General features: G+C 37.3%; 1 protein-coding gene and 1 pseudogene across 1 annotated transcript; one reads left to right on the top strand and one right to left on the bottom strand.

Moving 5' to 3' along the window:
- Nucleotides 1–2,699: 2,699 nt before the first annotated feature.
- On the bottom strand, nucleotides 2,700–20,237 carry CETN3 (centrin 3). Its single transcript, XM_027545626.1, has 5 exons — nucleotides 20,087–20,237; nucleotides 17,975–18,110; nucleotides 16,073–16,187; nucleotides 8,137–8,328; nucleotides 2,700–3,105 (listed from the first exon to the last, which is right to left on the bottom strand). Exons 1-5 carry the CDS (start codon nucleotides 20,101–20,103, stop codon nucleotides 3,062–3,064), a joined length of 504 nt encoding a protein of 167 aa, XP_027401427.1. The 5' UTR covers nucleotides 20,104–20,237; the 3' UTR covers nucleotides 2,700–3,061.
- LOC113896680 lies at nucleotides 8,345–12,405 on the top strand (annotated as a pseudogene).
- Nucleotides 20,238–22,755: the final 2,518 nt, after the last annotated feature.

Raw genomic sequence — 22,755 nt, 5'->3', positions numbered from 1 at the left:
CCGTCTCTGGGGTCGCACAGAGTCGGACACGACTGAAGCGACTTCACAGCAGCAGCAGCAGCACCAATTTAACTTATTTCCGGTATTTGCCGGTTTTAGTCCCTAAGTCCTGGCGGGACTCTCTCATGACCCTAGGACTGCAGCCCGCCACGCTCTTCTGTCCCTGGGATTTGCCAGGCAAGAATACTGCTGTGGGTTGCCATTTCCTTCTGCAGGGGATCTTTCATGACCCAGGGATCCAACCTGCGTCTCCTGCATTGCAGGCCGATTCTCAGTGGTACTGAGCCACCAGGGGAGTCCACTCTATATTACACTCTGTTAAAATATCCAGTTGTGCTCTTCTTGATGTCTGAAGTCTAACTGATACTGATACTATTGAGAGGAATGGGAATGGAACTGGCAATTTTAACACAAAAAAAGAATTTTTGCTGTTACTTTCTATATTATCTTTATATAATACCTACATAAGTTAAATTTAATTATATATTTTAATGATTTTTTAAAACTATTTTGCCATCTTCACGTTGGTCTTCAGAACATTAAAAATCATCTTCAGGGTAAAACACGTCACTAGCAATTCCCAAGAGGATTTACATTCAGCGATTATCGTCAGATAGATGGCTTAGGGAGTTGAGGAAATAAGCAACCCAACTGGATAGTCCACTCATCATAGTGTTTGCTAATGCAAGGCCATTAACACTGGCACATCAACTAAATTTTAAAGTGTTCCATTAGAAGTGCTATATGAATTTCCTGCAATAAACTATTAAATAAGCATTATGCATCACATATTAAGTGCATAATAAATATATTTCTGATTTCCTCCCCATCGCAACTACCTACCACCAGACCCTAATCTAGGAACTGTTGAGAGGCACATAACTTCTTAAGAAAGTAGGCTTTGTTGGCTTACATATTAAAAAAAAAGATCTTAGCTGAAAAATTGCAAACTATCAAAGCTTACCAGGACACCAGAGCATCAAACGCACCAGCTTAAGTTTAACAAGAAAGTTATTTTCTTACATCATGAAATGTCATTGCATAATCAATATAACTATAATAATAAATGACTAATACTCACCTCCACTTCCTTTTGTAAAGCAAATTCACTCCTGTCTTATTATTGCCCCCTCTACTAGTTAATTTTATAAGCCTTTGGACTCTACAGTTATTGACACTGGAAAAAACTTTACCCTCTGTCCCTGGGATTCTCCAGGCAAGAATACTGGAGTGGGTTGCCATTTCCTTCTCCAATGCATGAAAGTGAAAAGTGAAAATGAAGTCTCTCAGTCATCCCCGACTCTTAGCGACACCAAGGACTGGAGCCTACCAGGCTCCTCCGTCCATGGGATTTCCCAGGCAAGAGTACTGGAGTGGGATGCCATTGCCTTTTCCGAACTGTAAGAGAAAGCTTTCACAAACAAAGAACTGAGGTGAGCACTCTTCCCCTCAAGCCACAGTTTCAAAAGAAAATGCTGGCATCCCAAGGAGAAAGTATTTATATTAAGACTAAAGAAGAATCTCTGTACATGACAAAAAGTACCTTGGGTTATCTATTCCAATACAGTGGTAGAAGACTAGCAAGCCTTGCTATATGTTCGTGCTCTACTCTGCATTTTCTTTATTCTTCAACTTCCTGGAAATCAACATATTTTGTGATTGAGACAAGGAAGGCATATTCATCACTATGATACAATTTTTTTAATTTCACAGTCTATTTGTTGCCCTAGATACTGGACACTCAGTCATGTCCGGCTCTTTGTGATCCCTACACTATACTACTATGAACAATTGATTTCAAATTCAAAATTAAATTTTAATATGGTGAACAATTAACTTGCTTTCTAGATAATTACCTGAAATATCACCACTATTACATTATTCTTTACTGATTTTTTTTGCTAAGTTCCTAGTGGATAATTCTTTCTGTAGTATTCTAAGAGGCTCACATTTAGAGTGCCTCAAATTATTACTTTCCTTTAGATTTAAAACAAGAACCTAAACACCACTGAACCAAACTTTCTTCCTACCACCAGGAACAGGTGATTAGTGAAAGATGGGTATAAATTCCATTTGTCTATGACCTATCTCCCATTACCAGGTGTCTTCCCCCAACATACCCTTCTATAAGGAAGAAGAACCCACCAATACCTGGAAAATCTGCCACCACTGCTTCTTGGCAAATCACTGAATGTTCCTTTATGCAGTAAAACAGAGCCTTACATGATTTCTGTGACTCACAGTTTCCTATTTTCACCACTGTGACGTTTAATTGAGTGATAATTATCTTAAGAGATCAAAATTCCAAAATTTACATCTTTCACTTTGTCAAGAAGTTAGATGATTCAAACTGTATTCAATTAGTTTAAGATGGAAATATCCAGATTTAACTGTCATAACTTACGTTGACACCAAAAGTATTATGGAACATAATACATGAGGATAAATGAATCTATATGCACAATACTTTTTCCCTCCAAAGTGAAAGACTCATGAAAAAGGAATTATGCCTATATTGAGTCATCATTTTGTACTGAAACATCAAATATCAAACTTGTAATGAAAAATGTACTATTATATTAAAATCTGTATGTCAATTTTTGTTTCTGAAACCAATAGTGTAAAGAGAAAAGATTTAAGAAAGATACTCTTGAGAGTTAACAGACATTTTGAATCAAAATAAAACAAAATGTACCAAATTTTAATACACTAAAAAATAAACATTTTATTAAAGAAAGTCTGAAAAACATATGCACCAAAACAAAAGTGACTACGAATGCTAAATAAAAAACCTTCAAAAAATGTGTACCACATGATTCAACGTTTTAACTTTATATATAAAAGCTATACTATAAAATACAAAGCTAAACTATTAGAGTACTAACAATACTATTCATATAAAGAAACTTAACAGTAGTAAAATATGAATACATAAGATGCTTATTTTTGGTCCTTTCGGAAAAACAAACTAAGATTTTTTTTTTTTAAACACAGCTCCAGGCACAAAAATAGAATATAAGATGACAACTGCAACATTCTTAGTGTTTATCCTTGTAATTCTTTAAATGTCACCAGTCATAATAGCAATGAATTCCTCTTGATTTACTGTGATAAGAAAGAAAATGTAAGTCAGAAATACAAATTTTTTTCAGAGAACACTTTTACTATTTTACACTAAGTATTTTTAAATTTTATATTATACAAAATTCTTAATAAACCAAGACATAGTATTTTGCTTTTACTTCTTTGTAGCAAATTGAATACATTAAATTGAATTTCATGAATACAAAAATATATAAAATATAATAAACATAAATATTCTATAATATTAACTAAAGTATCCAAGTTACAAAAAACCCATCATAATCATTTATACACACAATAAAATAGTTTTAAAAGCTTGTTATTTTAAATTTCTTAGATGGTTAAGCTCTCTTGATAATCTTTATTCCACTAGTTCATTTAACAAACACTTTCTGAATAAATAAGCTTAAATATATCATACATGTAAATTAGAATTATGAAGGATGAAAATAGAAAAAATGTCAACTTGTTTTTGGAACTTTTACAGACATAAAAGCCTCTGTTTAAAAGAAAACAAAACTGAAACATAGTTAAAGAAAAAACAGTGCAAAAAAAAGCTATAAGGAATTAAGAAGAATGAGTTGCTCAGAACCTGAGAAAGAACAACCAATTCATGCATTCAATATTAAACATCTACAACACAGTATGACAGACAGTGGAACAGAATACAAAACCTATAATACAAAACTCAAAATACTTTCAATGATTTTATAAACTGCAGTATTGATTTTTCACCTTTGCAGTTCAAGGAATACGCTTCAGTATCTTATGACAGCTATTACCCCTTTCCCTCTCTAGTTATAAAACAATCAAAATATATTAAAACTTTGAACAATTTCATCGATATGCACCTTCTTTTAAGAACCCCTGATTTAGAAAAATCTAGAATCAGGCATCTAGACCAAAACAGCAAATAAGAGTATATTTTTAAGGAAAACAACACAAGGAAAGTGGCCTTAGAATGATTTGACTAACATCATTTTAACAGCATAACAGAGCCATAATTAAAATATTCAAAATCTGAAAAGTACTTATGTTTTCTTACTTTAAGAAAGAAAACTTAACTTCAAACTTTTTCTCTCAATTTGTAAAATCTCAATACTCAAATTTCAAATCAAGCATCATGGAGTTCTAAAACAAAACACTGGAGCATTTCAAAAGTATTTTAAACTATTCCATAATTCCATATCTAAAAACAAAATGTTTAAGTCCAAAAAAGTAAACTTAAAAGCTGGCTCAGACAGTAAAGAATCTGTCTGCAGGACAAACCTGGGTTCCATTCCTGAGTTGGGAAGATCCCCTGGAAAAGGACATGGCAACCCACTCTAGTATTCTTGCCTGTTGAGTTCCATGGACAGAGGAACCTGGCAGGCTACAGTCCATGGGGTCACAAAGAATTGGACACAACTGAGCGACTTAACTTCACTTCACACACTGAGCAACTTCATTTCACTTCACTTTGTTATCAGTAAGACTTTCAGACAATTAGGAGGATCGGTGATGCCTTCATACATTTGGTTTTATAACCTTCTCTATCAATCCTATCTTATATCAAGTTCCTTTATTTAATAATTCTAACATAATGCCTACCTTAAAATAAGCATTTGATAAACTATATATTGAATCAAACAAATATGCCACTTCATTTTTTTGTACACTACCTTTTCAAACAAAATTTTCATCAGTCATTTTATAGGGTAAATCTTATTACATTTTATTAAAATTAAAAAATTTCAGGGAAATTAAGTAGATTAATTACCTTAGAGACTATCTGGCTTCAGAGGGGAAATAACAAATTTTAACATCTGAAGTGCCAGTTGAATACTTTACTAACACATTGCTTCCTATAATAATATGTAACTTAAAAAACTCTATAAACATAGAAAACTAATATTTTACTTTATAGCATAAGAGGCAATACAGTATTATGGTTAAAAGCATATTCTTTGTCATTATGGAGATTTGAGTTTAAATCTCACTCTGCTGTGTTGTGATAACCTTGAATAGGTTATTAAACTCTCAGAGCTTTAGTTTCCCCATCTATATATTCATCTATCCTAAGCATAAATATGTAAAACAATGTATTTACTTCACAAAAGCTATTATGAAAATTAAGTGACATAATCCACAAGGTAACATTATAAGCACAGAATATAAAATATATTAAGTACTAAATAAATGTTAAAGGGATTTCCTGATGGTTCAGATGGTAAAGAGTCTGTCTGCAATGTAGGAGACCCAGGTTTGATCCCTGGGTTGGGAAGATCCCCTGGAGAAAAAAATGGCAACCCACTCCAGTATTCTTGCCTGGAAAAATCCCATTGACGGAGGAGCCTGGCGGGCTACAGTCTATAAGGTCGTAAAGAGTCAGACATGACTGACCAACTTCACTTCACTTCAAATGTTAACATTCATAATTATTTAGAAGATGGTCCACTTGGAGTTTTTTAATGTTGCTACTGTTTTTCAAAAAGATTTATTGTGTTTTAGTTTATATATCTTGGGAAGGAGTCTTTCTATATCATTACCACAGCTTTATTTAGAGAAGCAATCCTGTACCTAGTACAGGTAAAACAAACTGTTTTACCCGTATAATACTGTATAATACCTCTGGTCTTTTGACACATTAGTAGCAGGAGTATGAAACAGATATACCAAGATTCTCTCTACCACTGAAGACAGTATGTTACATAAAGGAACTCATTTAAAGCTGCTGCCGCTGCTGCTGCTGCTAAGTCGCTTCAGTCGTGTCCGACTCTGTTCGACCCCAGAGACGGCAGCCCACCAGGCTCCCCCGTCCCTGGGATTCTCCAGGCAAGAACACTGGAGTGGGTTGCCATTTCCTTCTCCAATGCATGAAACTGAAAAGGGAAAGTGAAGTCGCTCAGTCATGTCCAACTCTTAGCGACCCCATGGACTGCAGCCTACCAGGCTCCTCCATCCATGGGATTTTCCAGGCAAGAGTACTGGAGTGGGGTGCCATTGCCTTCTCCGCATTTAAAGCTAACTCAGAGTAATAATCAACAGCTAGGGAAGACACAAACATTTTTTAACTATGAAGGCAGTGGATTATAAATCCAAATATTAGAGTTAGAGCTTAAGAAGTCATTTAAATTTTCTCAAGTTTCAATCATCTCTGTTTTAAAATATAACTAATTATGTTGATTCTCTTCAAAGAGCTAGTACTAAAAATAGAAAAGTTGTATGCATGTATGCTAAGTCACTTCAGTAGTGTCCAACTCTTTGCGACCCTATAGACTGTAGCCCACCAGGCCTCTCTGACCATGGGATTCTCCAGGCAAGAATACTGAAGTGAGTTGCCATCCCCTCCTCCAGAGGATCTTTCCGACCCAAGGATCAAACCCAAGCCTCCTGCATTGCAGGCAGATTCTTTACCGCTGAGCTAACCGGAAAGCCCCAGAAAAGTTGTATAATGCTCAGTAATAGTCACATAAATATAATGGGAAAGCATAATAATGCACAATTCTAACAATCTACAAATCTGTGTTGATAACCAGTTGCTACTATCTTACCTCCTTATTGAAGCATCCCAGTATTTCCAAGGTTATATAAATATACGTATATACATATAAATATATATATTCATGTAAAAATGAATAGTTGGTACTATAGCAACATATATCTACTGTAACACACACTCCTGCTCACTACTTAAGTCTATAAACATCACAGTACTCATCACGTTCAAGAAAACGCAGGAGAATATAAACATGAAAAAGAAAAAAAAAAGGAAAACAAGTTTACACTTAATGCTAGGCATGTTCAATTATCTCCATTTCATAATCATAACCACCTTGAAAGGTATTAAAGTTGATTTTTGTAAATAGGAAAACTGAGACTCAGAAATGTAACAACCTGCACAAAATTACAGAGCTACTAAGTAAGTGGTAGAGATTCAATTCAAATCCAGGCCTGTATGATTCCAAAGCCTCAGGCTTTTTGCACTGTATGATTCCATACTGCTCTTCAGTGGCTCACAATACAATTGAAAAGACACATATGTATATAACTAACAGAAGGCAATGTATAAAAGGTCAAAAAAGATTGTTTCGCTAAATGGGCCCTCAATGGAAATCTCATCATTTACAAATAGAGATCAATGAGGGAGGCTTTGGGGAGTTTAAGATGAACCTGAGATAACGACTAACATTTTCGCAGACAGAACCTGGCAATTAGATTAAAGAACAGCATGATGAAAGGCACAGCATAAAAGGACAGGATGGAATATATTCTGTCAAAGTATGTATACTATATAAGTAGTGAGGGTTAGAGTAAAAAGAGGAAGAATACAGTGGAAAATAAAACGAGATAGCTGTTGTAGGACAGATCTCATATAGGCACTAAAGAATCATAAGTGTCTGAATATGAAAATGACATCACCAAACTTGCATTTTAGGAAAAGAATGATATTAGGATGAAAACAGAGGCTTAGAGGCATAGAGGAGGCAATTAGGAGGCTACAAGAGACTCTAAGTCAGCAAGAGCAGGGACAACATCAGCCTCTTATTGGGCAGCACTGGTCAGCACACAGAACTGTGTACCAGCAGGCATTCAAGGAAATAATGAACGAAGCTATGATATTATAAAATTCCAACAAAGAAATTAGGGCCTGAATTAGGACAGCAGCAGTAAATAAAGAAATAAAACTTCAAAATATTTGAAGGGAAGACTCAAACTTAAGACATGCATAAAGGTTGAGAAAGAAAGCATTAAAGGATGAAATTTACTGAGAGGCTGAAATTTTGGAGATATTTCACCCTCAAAGAAATATAATATGAGGTTCCACACTTCAATACTTTCTTGAAGTGTGGAACCTCATATTATAACCTGTACAGTTAGTTTTAAAGATCTGCTTCATTTCAAGCCAAGTATGTGTGATACTTATGCAAAAAGCCCATTACAGAATGAACAACATTTACACTAAATAAAGGGACAGTTTGCAAAGGGTCTTGAAAATCATTTGGTTTAAAAAAAAATTACTTATGTGTACAAGTAGGAATATTTGGAATATATGTTTTACTCAAAACTTACTTTCTCCATCACCATCTTTATCAAATTCTTCTATCATAGCCCGAAGTTCTTCATCACTCATGTTTTCACCCAATTCTCTGGCAACACGTCGCAAATTCCTCAAGCTTATTTTACCAGAATCATCATCATCAAATAGTTTAAATGCCTTCAGTATTTCTTCATGTGGATCTCTTTCCAATATCCAGTCTGTCACTATAGTTAAAGAGAGATGAAAAGTAAACCTTCACAGTCACAAAGGCATTCATTTGTAAAATCAACTAATTATCAGATGAGAATTAAAACTGTGAAAGTAGTTTGGCAATAAAAACGCCAAACCAAAGTACAAAATCCCTGAGATAAAACCTAAAATCAGAAAAGCCAAATCCATATTTTAGAATTTAACCTTCACATTATCTACAATTTATCCTATTATATGGCTTCCCACGTGGCTCAATGGTAAAGGATCTGCCTGACAAGCAGAAGACATGGGTTCGAAGCCTGGGCCAGGAAGATCCTCAGTGAAGGAAATGGCAACCCACTACAGTATTCTTGCCTGGGAAATCCTGTAGACAATGGAGCCTGGTACATTACAGTCCATGGGGTCGCAAAAGAGTCAAACACAACTTGTGACTAAACAATAATATTCTATTTTAAGAGTAAGCATAATTATATTACACGGAAGCAAATTTTTGAAAACTATATTTATACCATATTTATTTAAGGTCTACTATTAAGAACTGTACTAGGTTCCACTGATATCAAGCACACAAGTCTGGGAGTTCGTAACCTAGTTGTAGAGATGACATACCAACAGAACAATCAAAACCAACTAAAAATTGTTTGCTGGCTAAACTTAATAGTAATACTGATTGTTCTCCAAATTTAACACAACTTAAAAACAAATTTCCCTAACAAATTTACAAAATTAACTGTCACCATTAATAAAGACACAATTTCAGATAGTATATGAAAATTCTGCTCGTATCTTCATAACTTAGAAGAACCCCTTGGTTTCTCAAAAGAAGTTCCTAAAAGGATAGAATCTGATTGTAGTAAGAATAAAAAAGTCTGGAAAGGAGATCTCTCTAAAGTCAAATCCATTCTGTTCAGCAAGATAGTAACTATCAGACAGCTAAATTAAAATTAAATGTGAGCAATTTCAGGCCTCAATAGTAACAATTATTTAATATATTAAATTTAACAATATATAATAAGAGTGAGCTTAATATTTTCATAAAACCACAGTCTTTAATCAATAGCCACAACAACAAAACTTTTTAATATGTGGTATAAAACTTTTTAAGTTATTAGATAAAATTCTGAAAATATCAAAGTAAAAATCTTTGAAGTAATTCTACATGTTAATCTACCACTACAACAAGAGCCATTTATGATTTTCACTGTGCCATTAAAAATAACTCCATCCTGTGAGGTTTACAGAATCATTAAAAATTTGCAAAGGCTTACAGACGGAAAACACTGGAATATTTAATGCACCCAAAAGAAAAATACAATTCAAGTCCCCCACAAACTGTTGCTATGCTGCTGTCTGCATCATATATGGTTGAATGAGCTTTAGAATAAGCACCTATTCAAGATAATGTTAAATCATCTACACATATATTCAATAATTTTCTTTTTTTCCTCTACAATAATTTTCTTTTATCCATTAATTTTATACAAAAGTCTTCCAAGTAACTAATTGAAGTATATTACTCTAAGTATGCAAATCATCAAAGCTCATAAATATTCAGTTAAAAAGGAGTTGGCATATATACAGCCATAACACCAAAATAAAATACCACACTTAACTTTATGGCTCATACTCAACTTATTTTGAATTTAGTCCCAACAAAAAAGCAGGACAAGGAAAAAAAAAAAGTGTTAAGAAATTTTCTTCACCAATTAAATAATTTACATGACAGGTGAACCAAAAAAGCAGCTTGCTGAAAATATTAATGTACTTAAAGAAGCAACAGGGTGATCTGGGGAACAGATGGGGTTCCAAGATGTATAAATTCCTATCCCAATGGTGCTTTAATTGTGTTAGTTACTTCAGACTTGTGTGTCTATAGAATCTTTTATCAATACTTTGCCTTAGAATGCAACTTTTCTTTGGAAGTATAAATACCCATCATTCTGGACAGCTAACACATTTTAACTTCATGATGACTCCCCTCCATGCCTTCATGTTCTATTCTTGCTCTACAAAGTAGAATTATAACATATATTTTTTTCAATGAAAATAAATCAACAGAAAGGCAGTAAAGGTGGGTTGAATCTATTTCACAAATTTCTGTCCATGTAACTCTATTTTCAAATGACTTAATTATACTATCAGAAATGTACTCACTCAAAATAGTTAGATCTTATACATTGTAAAAATCACTTAAGGGTCCTCTACTCGTGCCCACCAGAGTCTATGAGCATGCACTGACCAGAGTCCACGAATTCAATACTCCAAGCCCGTCCAGAGGTCCCCGATCCCAGCTTTCTATGCTTCAAAAACACTAAGAACAATACCCCTGCATCAGTTTTTACTATAGCCAATCACCTTTCATGCCTAGAACACGGATCATACCCAAAGCGCCTTTAGCCCAAATAATCACAAAGTCCACATCTATAAGAAGGACGGGGGCCACTGGGTGAAAGTTCAGGAACTCAAGGAGCACAATGGACACATCACAGGTCCCGACTGGGCTCCCAAGGGTGACCATACCATCACTTGCGGGGCCCACCGCAATACCTACATCTGGAGTCAGAAAGATGGTGTCTGGAAGCTAACCCTGGTGATCCTGAGAACTAACCATGCAGCCACTTTCATCAAGTGAGAACAGATTCGCCATGGGCAGCAGGGCATGACTCATCTTTGTTTGGTACTTCGAGTCTGAAAATGACTGGTATGTGAGCAAGCACGTTAAAAAGCCCACCCGCTCCATGGTCCTCAGCTTGGACTGGCATCCCAACAACGTTTTGCTGGCAGTGGGATCCTGTGACTTCAATGAAGAGTGCTTTCTACCTACATTAAAGAAGTGGATGAGAAGCCAGCCAGTACGCCCTGGGGTGGCAAAATGCCTTTCAGTCAGCTGATGTCAGAGTATGGAGGCAGGGCACACGGGCTCAGCTTCTCGGCCAGCGGCAGCCGCCTGGCTTGGGTCAGCCACAACAGCACTGTGTCCACTGCCAACGCCTCAAAAAGCATGCAAGTCTCAACCCTAAAGGTGGAGTTCCTGCCCCTCCTGAGTGTGTCGTTTGTCTCAGAGAATAGCATCGTGGCTGCTGGCCATGACTGCTGCCCCATGCTCTTTAACAAGAACAATCACAGCTGCTTGACCTTCGTCACCAAGCTGGACATCCCCAAACAGAGCATCCAACACAATATGGACAAGCGGGCCGTGACTGAGGACCGCAACACGGCCCTGGAGACACTGCACCAGAACAGCATCACTCAAGTCTCTATTTATGAGGTGGACAACCAAGATTGTTGCAAATTTTGCACTAATGGCATTGACAGAGGCATGACCATTTGGGATTTTAAGACCTTAGAATCTTCCAGCCGGACCCTTCGGATAATATGAAGATGAGCAGACTTCCACGCAGGATGCGTGGGGCAGCTCCACCATTTGCATCGGAGGAGAGCCACTGCCAGGAAACACTGAAGACACACACGGCGCAAACCTTGTTCTGTGTTTTGTGTGAGTATAACTAGTGAAAGCGTTGGCTTTTTAAAAGCAGCAGAGATTGAGTTTTGTTTCATGGGTTTTTTTGTTTTGTGACTTCATTCCATTCTTGACCAAAGTTTCTCTTTAAGTAGTTTATTATGGAAAATTGTCAAGACTAACTTAAAGGAAGGGCTGGGGAGGTATATAAATCATCTGCTAAAAAAAATTAAGTAAAAACACTGAATATGTTTTAAAAAATCACTTAATAGAGCAAATTAGAAAACATCACATTAAAACTTTAAACCCAAGCAGTCATATCCTAGATTACTGAGGTTACTAACTTTTTTACTCTTAACTACATCCCTTTTCTTTTCACTCTCACCACCCTCAGCACAGAAAATCTATTACAGTTGTCCCTCAGTTTCTATGGTATCCATGGGAGACTGGTTCCAGGACTTTCCTCAGATTTCAACATCTGGAATGGGTAGTATTTGCATATAACCTATGCACATACCCCTGTATACTTTAAAACATCTCTGGACTACTTACAATATCTAATACAATGTAAATGCTATGTAAATAGTTGTAAATACGACGTAGTGAAGTGAAAGTCGCATCCGACTCTTTTAGACCCCATGGGCTATACAGACCATGGAATTCTCCAGGCCAGAAGACTGGAGTGGGTAGCCTTTCCCTTCTCCAGGGGATCTTTCCAGCCCAGGGATGGAACCCAGATCTCCCACATTGCAGGCAGATGCTTTACCAGCTGAGCCACAAGGGAAGCCCAAGAATATTGGAGTGGGTAGCTTATCCCTTCTCCAGCGGATCTTCTCAACCCAGGAATCATTGCAGGATTCAATTCCTGGGTCTATTCTGATTCAGAGTAATTTGTCCCAAAGTGGGTTCGATCCCTGGGGTGGGAAGATCCCCTGGAGGAGGGCATGTGGGTTGCCTGGAGAATCCCCATAGACAGAGGAGCCTGGCGGGCTATACTCCATGGTGTCATAAAGAGTCAGATACGACTGAGCAACCAAGCACAGCACAGCACATAAAACATATATTCATCTGTGGTCAGTCATTATTTTAAAATAATCAAAAAATGAAGAGAAAACATGGTTCTTAACTATTCCCAAACAGTAATAAAATTTTATCTGACAGTTGATATTCTTAATAAGTGGCCTGAGGATAGCTAAAGTATGTGCTGAGCCTGTGAAAAGGTTGATCTTTGAAAGTCAGGGTGAAGTTTATTCATGAACATTTATTCTAGAAGGAACCCAGTATTTCTGCTCTATTAGAAACACAGAAGAGATGGAGGATCAGGAAAGGTAGAGATGACATAGGACTCTGGCTTCAGCTGCTAATAAAATCAAAATTTTAAAACTGTATCCACTTAAGATGAAATAATGTGTTTTATAAAATTATTAGAGGCAATTATATAGTGCTTAGGGCTTCCCTGGTGGCTCAGAGGTTAAAGCGTCTGCCTGCAATCTGGGAGACCTGAGTTCGATCCCTGGGTCAGGAAGATCCCCTGGAGAAGGAAATGGCAACCCAGTCCAGTATTCTTGCCTGGAGAATCCCATGGACGGAGGAGCCTGGTGGGCTACAGTCCATGGGGTCGCAGAGTCGGACACGACTGAGCGACTTCACTCACTCTCACTCATATAGTGCTTAAAATAACCTACAACCAGGTGGCACTAGTGGTAAAGAATTTGCCTGCCAATGCAGGAGACACAAGAGACGCCAGTTCAATCCCTGGGTTGGGAAGATCCCCTGAAGGAGGAAACGGCACCCCACTACACTATTCTTGCCAAGAGAAGCCCTTGGACAGAGGAGTCTAGCGGGCTACAGTACATGGGGTCACAAAGAGTAAGACACAACTGAGCGTCAACATACACAGGAAAAGGTAATGAGAAAAATACAAATACATGGAGTAGAATACTTTTTATGCTTCAATAATACACATATATCACATTTTCAAGCCATTAAAACAAAGACTAATTTTTTAAGTAATAACAAACACTTAATTGGCTCAGCTGGTAAAGAATCTGTCTGCAGTGCCCGGGAGACCTGGGCTTGATCCCTGGGTTGGGAAGATCCCCTAGAGAAGGAAAAGGCTACCTCCTCCTTAGTTCTCTCCTGGCCTGGAGAATTCCATGGACTAGATAGTCCACAGGGTCTCAAAGAGTCAGACACAACTTACCAACTTTCACTTTCAATTGAACTTACTATATACTAAGGCTCTTTTGTTAAACACTTCACATATTTTTAACTTATTTATTCCTAAGAACCCTATGAGATAGTACAACCATTCCCATTTTATAGCTGAAAATGAGGCAGAGAGAAGTAAAATGACCAAGTTACACAGCTAGCAGGTGGCAAAACCAGGATCTAAACCCAGGCAATCTGATTCCAAAATGTCCATGCTAAACCACTACACTGGACCAAATTTATTTGAAGTATAGCTCTTTCCTAGTAGTATCATTCCTATTGTATCCTGAACCTTGTTTCTATAAACAATCTAGTTGAAACTTTCGGAGAAGGCAATGGCACCCCACTCCAGTACTCTTGCCTGGAAATCCCATGGACGGTAGGCTGCAGTCCATGGGGTCACTAAGATTTGGACATGACTGAGCGACTTCCCTTTCACTTTTCACTTTCATGCATTGGAGAAGGAAATGGCAACCCACTCCAGTGTTCTTGCCTGGAGAATCCCAGGGACGGACGGAGACGGGTGGGCTGCCGTCTATGGGGTCACACAGAGTTGGACACCACTGACGTGACTTAGCAGTAGCAGCAGTTAAAACTTTTGCTAAAATCATAAACCCCAAAAGCTTCAATACTGGGAAAATGAAATGGCACTATTCCTCTTCTCAAGTAAATTCTACAAATTAGAGAAAAAAAAGAAGATGCTCTCCAAAGGGACAGGCTCCTTTCCAAATAATCATCTATTAATTGGAGATCTTCTCTGTGGTGCTTTTTTTGTCTTCTAGATTTTTTTCCTTTAATTTCCCTCTTCCTCGCTTTGGGTTCAAATTTTCAGATTTGAAAAAAATTACTAACGATGCAAATCTATTTTTTTCCACACATACTAATTGCTATTCCTTTTCTTTCTCATATTACTTCTTGTTGAATACTTAAAGGTTTCTTTGTATATGTCTGTGTGTAGCTGAATTTTCCTAGATTCTTAGAATATCAAAAACTAACTAAATATTTAGGATTAGGATACTATTATTATTTAGGATATTATTTAGGATATTATTATTTAGGATTATTAGGATATTATTACTAACTAAGTATTAGGATATTAGAAGGATTTCCCTGGTGATCCCATGGTTAAGAATCTTCCTTGCAATGCTGAGGACATGCGTTCGATCCAGGAACTAAGATCCCATAGGCTGCAGAGCATAAAGCCCACACACTGCGACTACTCAGCCCAAGTGACACAATAAGAGTGTCTATGTACTACAATGAAAAATCCAATATGCCACAACTAAGATCCAACACAACCAAATAAATAAATTAAATATTTTTTAAAATGAACAAAGGATTTGAATAGACATTTAAAATAATAATAATATGCTTAGATTATGACCCAGCTGGTCGTTCTAAAATGTTTTCTTCTGCTCCCAGTCTAGCAACTGCCACCCTTACTACAATCTTCTCCCCACCAGTGACTTTAAAGAGATGACTTTATTCATTGAGCTCAAGGTCATCTACAGTATGCAGCCCTGCTCATATGCTTTGTCAACCTGAAGGCATGTACTTCATACATGGCTAAAGATACCATATCTTTAGATATGGTAGTTTGGTAGATACTGCTACCAATTTCTTCTTCTCCCACCGTGCCAATGAAAATCACATATTTGGATAGTCTTGGGAAATATTTTCTAAACAAAAATACACCAAATCTTATCTTTTCCTCTAAGAAAATAATTTCTCGACCATTCTTAGTTTTATCACATAATATAGGTACCCATTACGTAGAAAGACATCTTCCTGTAACAAGCAACACAACAGTTGCTTGGTTAAAATCTTCAGAACAAAGCAAAAGACAAAATGATAAATCTCATTTACAGTGAAGCTACAAATCTTTTCTTTGAAAATTAGCAAAAAAGAAAGAGCACCCCAAAAAAAACACCAAAAATAAGATGTACATTATATAGCAATGTTCAATGACAAAATTCCATAACCCAGAGAATTTTAGAAATACTGATAGTATCCAGATAATTTCCTAACAACTGTTGATTACAAAGACTTTTGTAAAACAGTGTTTACAAAACTGTAAAAATACACACCAACTTCATTGAAATCCTCAAAGGTTATTTTCCCAGTGGCTTCTCTGTCATAATCTTTAAGAATCTTCAGTACATCGGCTTTTTTTACATCAAACCCCAAGGCTCTCATTGCCACCTTTTGGATTAAAAGGGAAAAGCAAATTATAAAAAATTTTTACAAAATAAGTGAATTCCAATTCTTCAGTTCTTAAAACTTAAAAGATGACAACATATCAGTAAAGCATATTCTTTCACATGTTTTGTCTCTAAAATAACAGTGACAGTTTTTCTTCATTAATAAAATTAAATGGCATTTCTTTTCATTTTTATGTATCCCTTTTTTAATATGACAAACTAATCAATGAGTGTTTATAGAATATATTGTACAATGTATTGACTTTACTGCACAGATAATTTTAACAAGTTATTTTTTTCTCAAAGGATTAACAACCAAATTTTTAAAAAAGGCATAGCATAAATATTAAAAGTTATACAACAGAAGAGATTAAAAAATTAAAATAAGAATTACTCAACATGATTAGTTATCAAGTAAGTTATCAACTACTTACTGCTATCAAGTAGTCACAATCCCAAACTTAGAGAAAGAAAAGATCTAGTTAATAGTAACAAAGAAGAAGAGATGTTATTATTAAAGAAGTCTTACTGGAGAGATACAAGTTGGATGAAGTGGAGTAGAAGGGCATTTAGAAAAGAATGACTAGTACTAAAACACACAAAGAAATACACAACAGGCTTGAACACAGTGAACAGAGCACTTTACCTTACCTGAATGGGGAAAGAGCAGGTGGAAAAAAAGCAGTTAGCAAATGAGAAAAGTATGTGGTAGTAAAAGTGTGGGAGGCATTCAATGCAAATGAAAAAAATCTGAACTCAATCTAGTGTACAATGAGGAGCCACTAAGCATTTATGAGCAATGAATAACATGATGAAAGAATTTTAGAAAGATGAATCTAATGATAGTGTACAGGAAATGGAGAAACCATGTAGGAAGTTCCAGATACAAAAAACCACAAACCAAGATAATAAGAATGGCCACAAATAGAAGAGACAGGAAGTAAAGTGAAGTGAAGTCAAAGTCGCTCAGTCGTGTCCGACTCTTTTCAATCCCATGGACTATACAGTCCATGGCATTCTCTAGGCCAGAATACTGGAGTGAGTAGCCTTTCCTTCTCCAGGGGGATATTTCCAACACAGGGATCAAACCCAGATCTCCAGCACTGCAGGCGGATTCTTTACCAGCTGAGCCACAAGGGAAGCCCATTATAAAGGAAGAACTGATCAAAGCTAGGTAACTAAAACACAGGGAAAAGTAAGCTAAAGAGCCACAAGGATACTACCTCTCTCATTGTGCTGAGTTTAAGATCCAAACTATCTTAAACATCAATTTCCCCTTGATTCTTTATAAAAAATTCTAAAACTTAAAACTGATATTTTTCCCCACTAGCACTGCATCAACACCAGACACCACTTATATCATTTGAATAAGAGAAAATAGGTTGAGACTGTTACTAACATGTTTAAATTAAAAAACAAATAACACTGCCTCAATCTGAGAAATGAATGAGTCACAAAAAAAGGAAAAAAACACACAATGGGAAGAGGAATATGGTTAGAACTGTTTAAATCCTACAGTTTCAAATATTTTAACTATGTGAATGAAAAATAAGCCCCTCTACAGGAATATATTTTTACATTTAAAATATTATTCATTTTACCATGTGAAAGGGAGTTTCTAAAAAGATACAAGTACTACTCAACTATATTATAGCACTTAACAGTAAATGTTTAAAATGGTTTACATTTCCAAAACCAGTTCAATTAAAATATTTAGAAATGCATTTTTAATCAGCAGACAAAAATGAAAAACATTTTAATAGAAAAGATATATTTTAAGTGTATTACCTTTAATTCATGATAATCTATTGCTTCATCTTTGTCTGTGTCAAATAGTTCAAAAGCATCTTTAATTTCTTGTTTCTGTTCTTCAGAGAGTTCTCTTCTTTTTTTCCTCTTTGTTTTGTCTACTACAAGGTCATTTCTATGAAATGATAAGAAGAAAGTCTGTTTAGTCCACCTTAATCCTATTGTCATATGCTTCTAAATGATAAAATTCCAAAAATGCAACCAAAAAATTAGCCAATGAATAATGTTTTAAATTTCTAAAAAGTATTTTGTAAAAACATAAAGAAATTTCCTAACATGAGTCAAAGCCCTGCTCATTCCACTAAGCTGCTTTAAATTTATACCTCCCTAAAACTGAAAAGTTTTACAGTTTTAAAAGGTTATTAAAAGAAATGAGGACCTAGTTTTTCCTTCTTCCTAGCTTTGTATTTATTCCCACTAATATTACTGTGGAAGAAACAAGAAGTGTGAAAAAGAAAGTTCTGTCAGAAACCCCAACAAAAAACATAACACCCATACTTATTCTCATCATTCTACAATATAGACTGTTTAAAAAAAAGAATTCAATTCACAATTGATCTCTATATATTAGGTTTACTTTTATAGTGCTTAGAATTATCAATAGTATTGCAAAAAAAGTCTAATTCATCAATTAATTTACAAGCTATTTTGGCACTGTTAGACTACACATTTTAAACTGGCACTTTTTTGTAATTTCTCCCATTGATATTAACAAATCAGCCAAAATAATGAACGTAAGCATACCACGAATATAAAACACCAAAAAAGTACTTAATATTTGTGGTATTTTATTTATAAGGTGAAGAGTCAATTGTCTTGTAAATCTCAGCATATACATTTAGACAGTTTCTCACAAACTCTGAAAAAACTTAAAGTAAAAAAAGTAATTTACTTTAAAAACTAGAAATGTATTCCTTAAGAGGTGCCAATATAAGCGTTCCAAATTTTCAAATGGGGCTTACAACACTTGTACAAGTTTTGAAACAAGAATTCTATAAACTTTAAAAATGTAAAAACCAGTTGACTTTTATTCTCTGAAATCTACTCTAAAAAGGCAAGAGATGACTAGGAAATGACCAAATGAGGTTATGACAAAGCTCTTTCTTTCACAAGAGACCTGAATTCACACAAGCTTGCAAACTCCGGGGGTTATTCTCTTCCCAAGATTCTGACCGGACAAAAGTTCACAACCCACCGACAGTAGATCTCATTCAAGGTTACCACGATTATCCCTCTTCAGAACTCGCTTCCTTTTTACTGAAGCTTAACTACATAAACACTTTTACGGTAAAACTTCTAGCTGTGGTTGGGAGAGGGAGCAACAAACAGTGAGTTAGAGGCTGGAAACGAATGAAAGGTAAAATGAGAAAATTTAGGAAATCTAAGAGATTACCAACTAAAATCACTAAAAGGAGCCTCTGATTATACCCTTTTGCAGGGCCCCAGGACAAAGAGCAGAGGTTTTGCGTTATTTCCAAAATTTACGGGTAAATATGTTAGTAGGGGGCTTCCCAGGTGGCTCAGTGGGTAAAGAATATGCCTGCAATGCAGAAGACGCAGGTGTGGAAGATCCCCTGGAGGAAGGCAGGGCAATCCTCTCCAGTACTCTTGCCTGGAGAAACCCACACCCAGAGGAGCCTGGCGGGCTACAGCCCATAGGGTCGCAGAGTCTGACACGACTGAAACGACTGAGCACGCACGTTAGCAGGAGGTCGGCTGACGTGGGAGCCGTGGACAAGGCACTGAACTAAGGGATGCTCCAAGGCCTGGTTTCCCGGTTTCTCGCATAAACACCGCGCATTGAAACCTCGCGATATTTCCCTGCCTCCTCAAGACTACCACAGCCCGGCTTTTTGGCGGTCTAAAGCCAGTGCCCTGACAGAAATGACCGCCTCAGCTAAAGTGCGGAGCTCACCAGGGCCCCCAAGGGGAGGAGGTCTGGGCCCGGGAACTTTGACCAAGGATCCCGTCCCTCGTCCCAAACTGCATTCCCTTTCTCGCTTCGGCCTCCAGCTGCTTCCCTTCCACACACAACCGCCCTGGGGCCCGCTGCGAGGTGTAGAGTGCACTTGCCGCCTCCTCATTACCGACCTCAGAGCTAAACTCATTTTGTCTTCGGACTGAGACGTTCCTCTCGAGAACGATTTTAACCCCCTACCCAAAGCAGCAAGACTTCCACAGGCCGTTCGACAGACGCCAACGACCCTCAGCGGTCTCAAAAACCTCCCACAAAGCTAGACACTCCTGATCTGGATTGGTTGAAATCGCTAACGTCCTGCCCATTGAGGCGAAAGCGTCACTTGTCCTCTGCTCTCATTGGGCATATTTCACGTCAATCAAATAGATCTCCCTGCCGGCATCCCCTGCTACGCCTCTCACCCTTTAGATTGGCCTGTTGCTTTCCGCCCACCCCCAATCCTTTGAGAAGCTGAGTGTTCGCTGCACTCAGGTGGGAGGTAGCTGAGCTATGCCTCTGACCGGAAAGCCTGTGGCGTGTGGCCCAGGGTCCGGAGACCCGGCGGAAAGGGAAGGGATGAGATATGCCGCAGGCTGTCCTCCGGCTAGAAGGAGGGAGCGGCTTTCGAACGGTGTCTGCGAAACTTGACTCTACTGTATTGTACATTTTTGGATGGTTTGAGTACCTGGGGGAGTGTATTTAAAACGCAGATTTAAATATCACTCATTCTGATTTCTAGTAGGTGTGAATCTGCATTTTTTTATACAAACTTCAAATGATTCTGAAGCAGATACTGTGGATTATATTTTGATAATCACTGGGTTGGATTATTAGGCTATTTACGGTTGAAGCTGTACCTAAAGGGCCATTTGCTCCCCTATTCTTCCTTTGAACGGGTTTGTTCGTTTTTGTCCTTTATTTTCGAGTGCTGTAAGCTGCTTATACTCATGATGTTATCTTCACCACCAAACGAAGTCTCTTAAAGCTCACTTGGACATGTAGTATCTTTACCTGTTCATCTCTCCTACTAATCTTAAAAGGCTTATATCCTTCATTTAACACTATTCCTAGTGCCTAAAACAATGTCTGATGCGTTGTAAATGTCTGATGCCTCTGCTCAGTAAAGATTTGTCGCATTGAATGGAATCTTGCTGTGAAAAATCACAAACTACTGAGCTAAACTGCAAATCTCAAAAAGGAATGAAATAGCCAGAGACTAGGTGTCCAGTAACGGAAGAGGGAAGGTATTAATATATAAAACTGTGACATAAATATAAAGAGATACATGTACACGTTTAGAGAAGAGAGAGAACACAGAAGGTATAAGAAAGACTTCTTGAAGGAGATGGCATATATGTTAAGCCTAGAAAGATGAGCTAAATTTGGGTAAGTAAAGATGGTAAAAACATTCAATTCCTCTTTATTGACTGCCAAAGCCTTTGACTGTGTGGATCACAACAAACTGTGGAAAATTCTGAAAGAGATGGAAATACCAGACCACCTCACCTGCCTCCTGAGAAATCTGTATACAGGTCAAGAAGCAACAGTTAGAACTGGACATGAAACAACAGACTGGTACCAAATCAGGAAAGGAGTACGTCAAGGCTATATATTGTCACCTGACTTATTTAACTTATATGCAGAGTACATCATGAGAAACGCTGGGATGGATGAAACACAAGCTGGAATCAAGATTGCCGAAAGTGAAAGAGGAGAGCGAAAAAGTTGGCTTAAAACTCAGCATTCAGAAAACTATGATCATGGCATCTGGTTCCATCACTTTGTGGCAAATAGATGGGGAAACAATGGAAACAGTGACAGACTTTATTTTTGGGGGCTCCAAAATTACTGCAGATGGTGACTGCAGCCATAAAATGAAAAGACGCTTGCTCCTTGGAAGGAAAGTTATGACCAACCTAGAAAGCATATTAAGAAGCAGAGACATTACTTTGCCAACAAAGTTCTGTCTAGACAAAGCTATGGTTTTTCCAGTAGTCATGAATGGATGTGAGAGTTGGACTATAAAGAAAGCTGAGAGCCAAAGAATTGGTGCTTTTGAACTGTGGTGTTGGAGAAGACTCTTGAGAGTCCCTTGGACAACAAGGAAATCTAACCAGTCCATCCTAAAGGAGATCAGTCCTGAATATTCATTGGAAGGACTGATGCTGAAGCTGAAACTCCAATATTTTGGCACCTGATGCAAAGAACTGACTCGTTTGAAAAGACCCTGATGCTGGGAAAGATTGAAGGCAGGAGGAGAAGGGGATGACAGAGGATGAGATGGTTGGATGGCATCACCGACTCAATGGACATGAGTTTGAGTAAACTCCAGGAGTTGGTGATGGACAGGAAGGCCTGGTGTGCTGCAGTTCATGAGGTTGCAAAGAATCAGACATGACTGAGCAACTGAACTGAAAGATGGTATAGTAGCTCAGACAGTAAAGCATCCTCCTGTAATGCAGGAGACCTGAGTTGGATCCCTTGGTGGAGAAGATCCCCTGGAGTAGGAAATGGCAACCCATTCCAGTATTCTTGCCTGGAGATTTCCATGGACAGAGGAGCCTGGCGGGTCACAGTCTATGGGTGTCGCAAAAAGTCAGACACGACTGAGCGACTAACACACACGCAGAGATGGTATAATGAAGTAAAGCTAAGAATTAATAGCTACAGGATAGCCCTTCAAAAAATAACAGAGCTAAAAAACTCTAAAGTTTAAAGTATAAATCACCTTTGAGTCTAAAAGGACAGTAAAATTGCAATTACATACTAGACAGTAATGACAATGGAAAACTATATTAAAATG

Source organism: Bos indicus x Bos taurus, chromosome 7 (genome assembly GCF_003369695.1).
Source record: "Bos indicus x Bos taurus breed Angus x Brahman F1 hybrid chromosome 7, Bos_hybrid_MaternalHap_v2.0, whole genome shotgun sequence".
In the NCBI taxonomy this organism is placed as follows: Eukaryota; Metazoa; Chordata; class Mammalia; order Artiodactyla; family Bovidae; genus Bos; species Bos indicus x Bos taurus.
The sequence above is the reverse complement of the archived record's forward strand: the minus strand, read 5'-3'. Positions and strand labels throughout refer to the sequence as shown.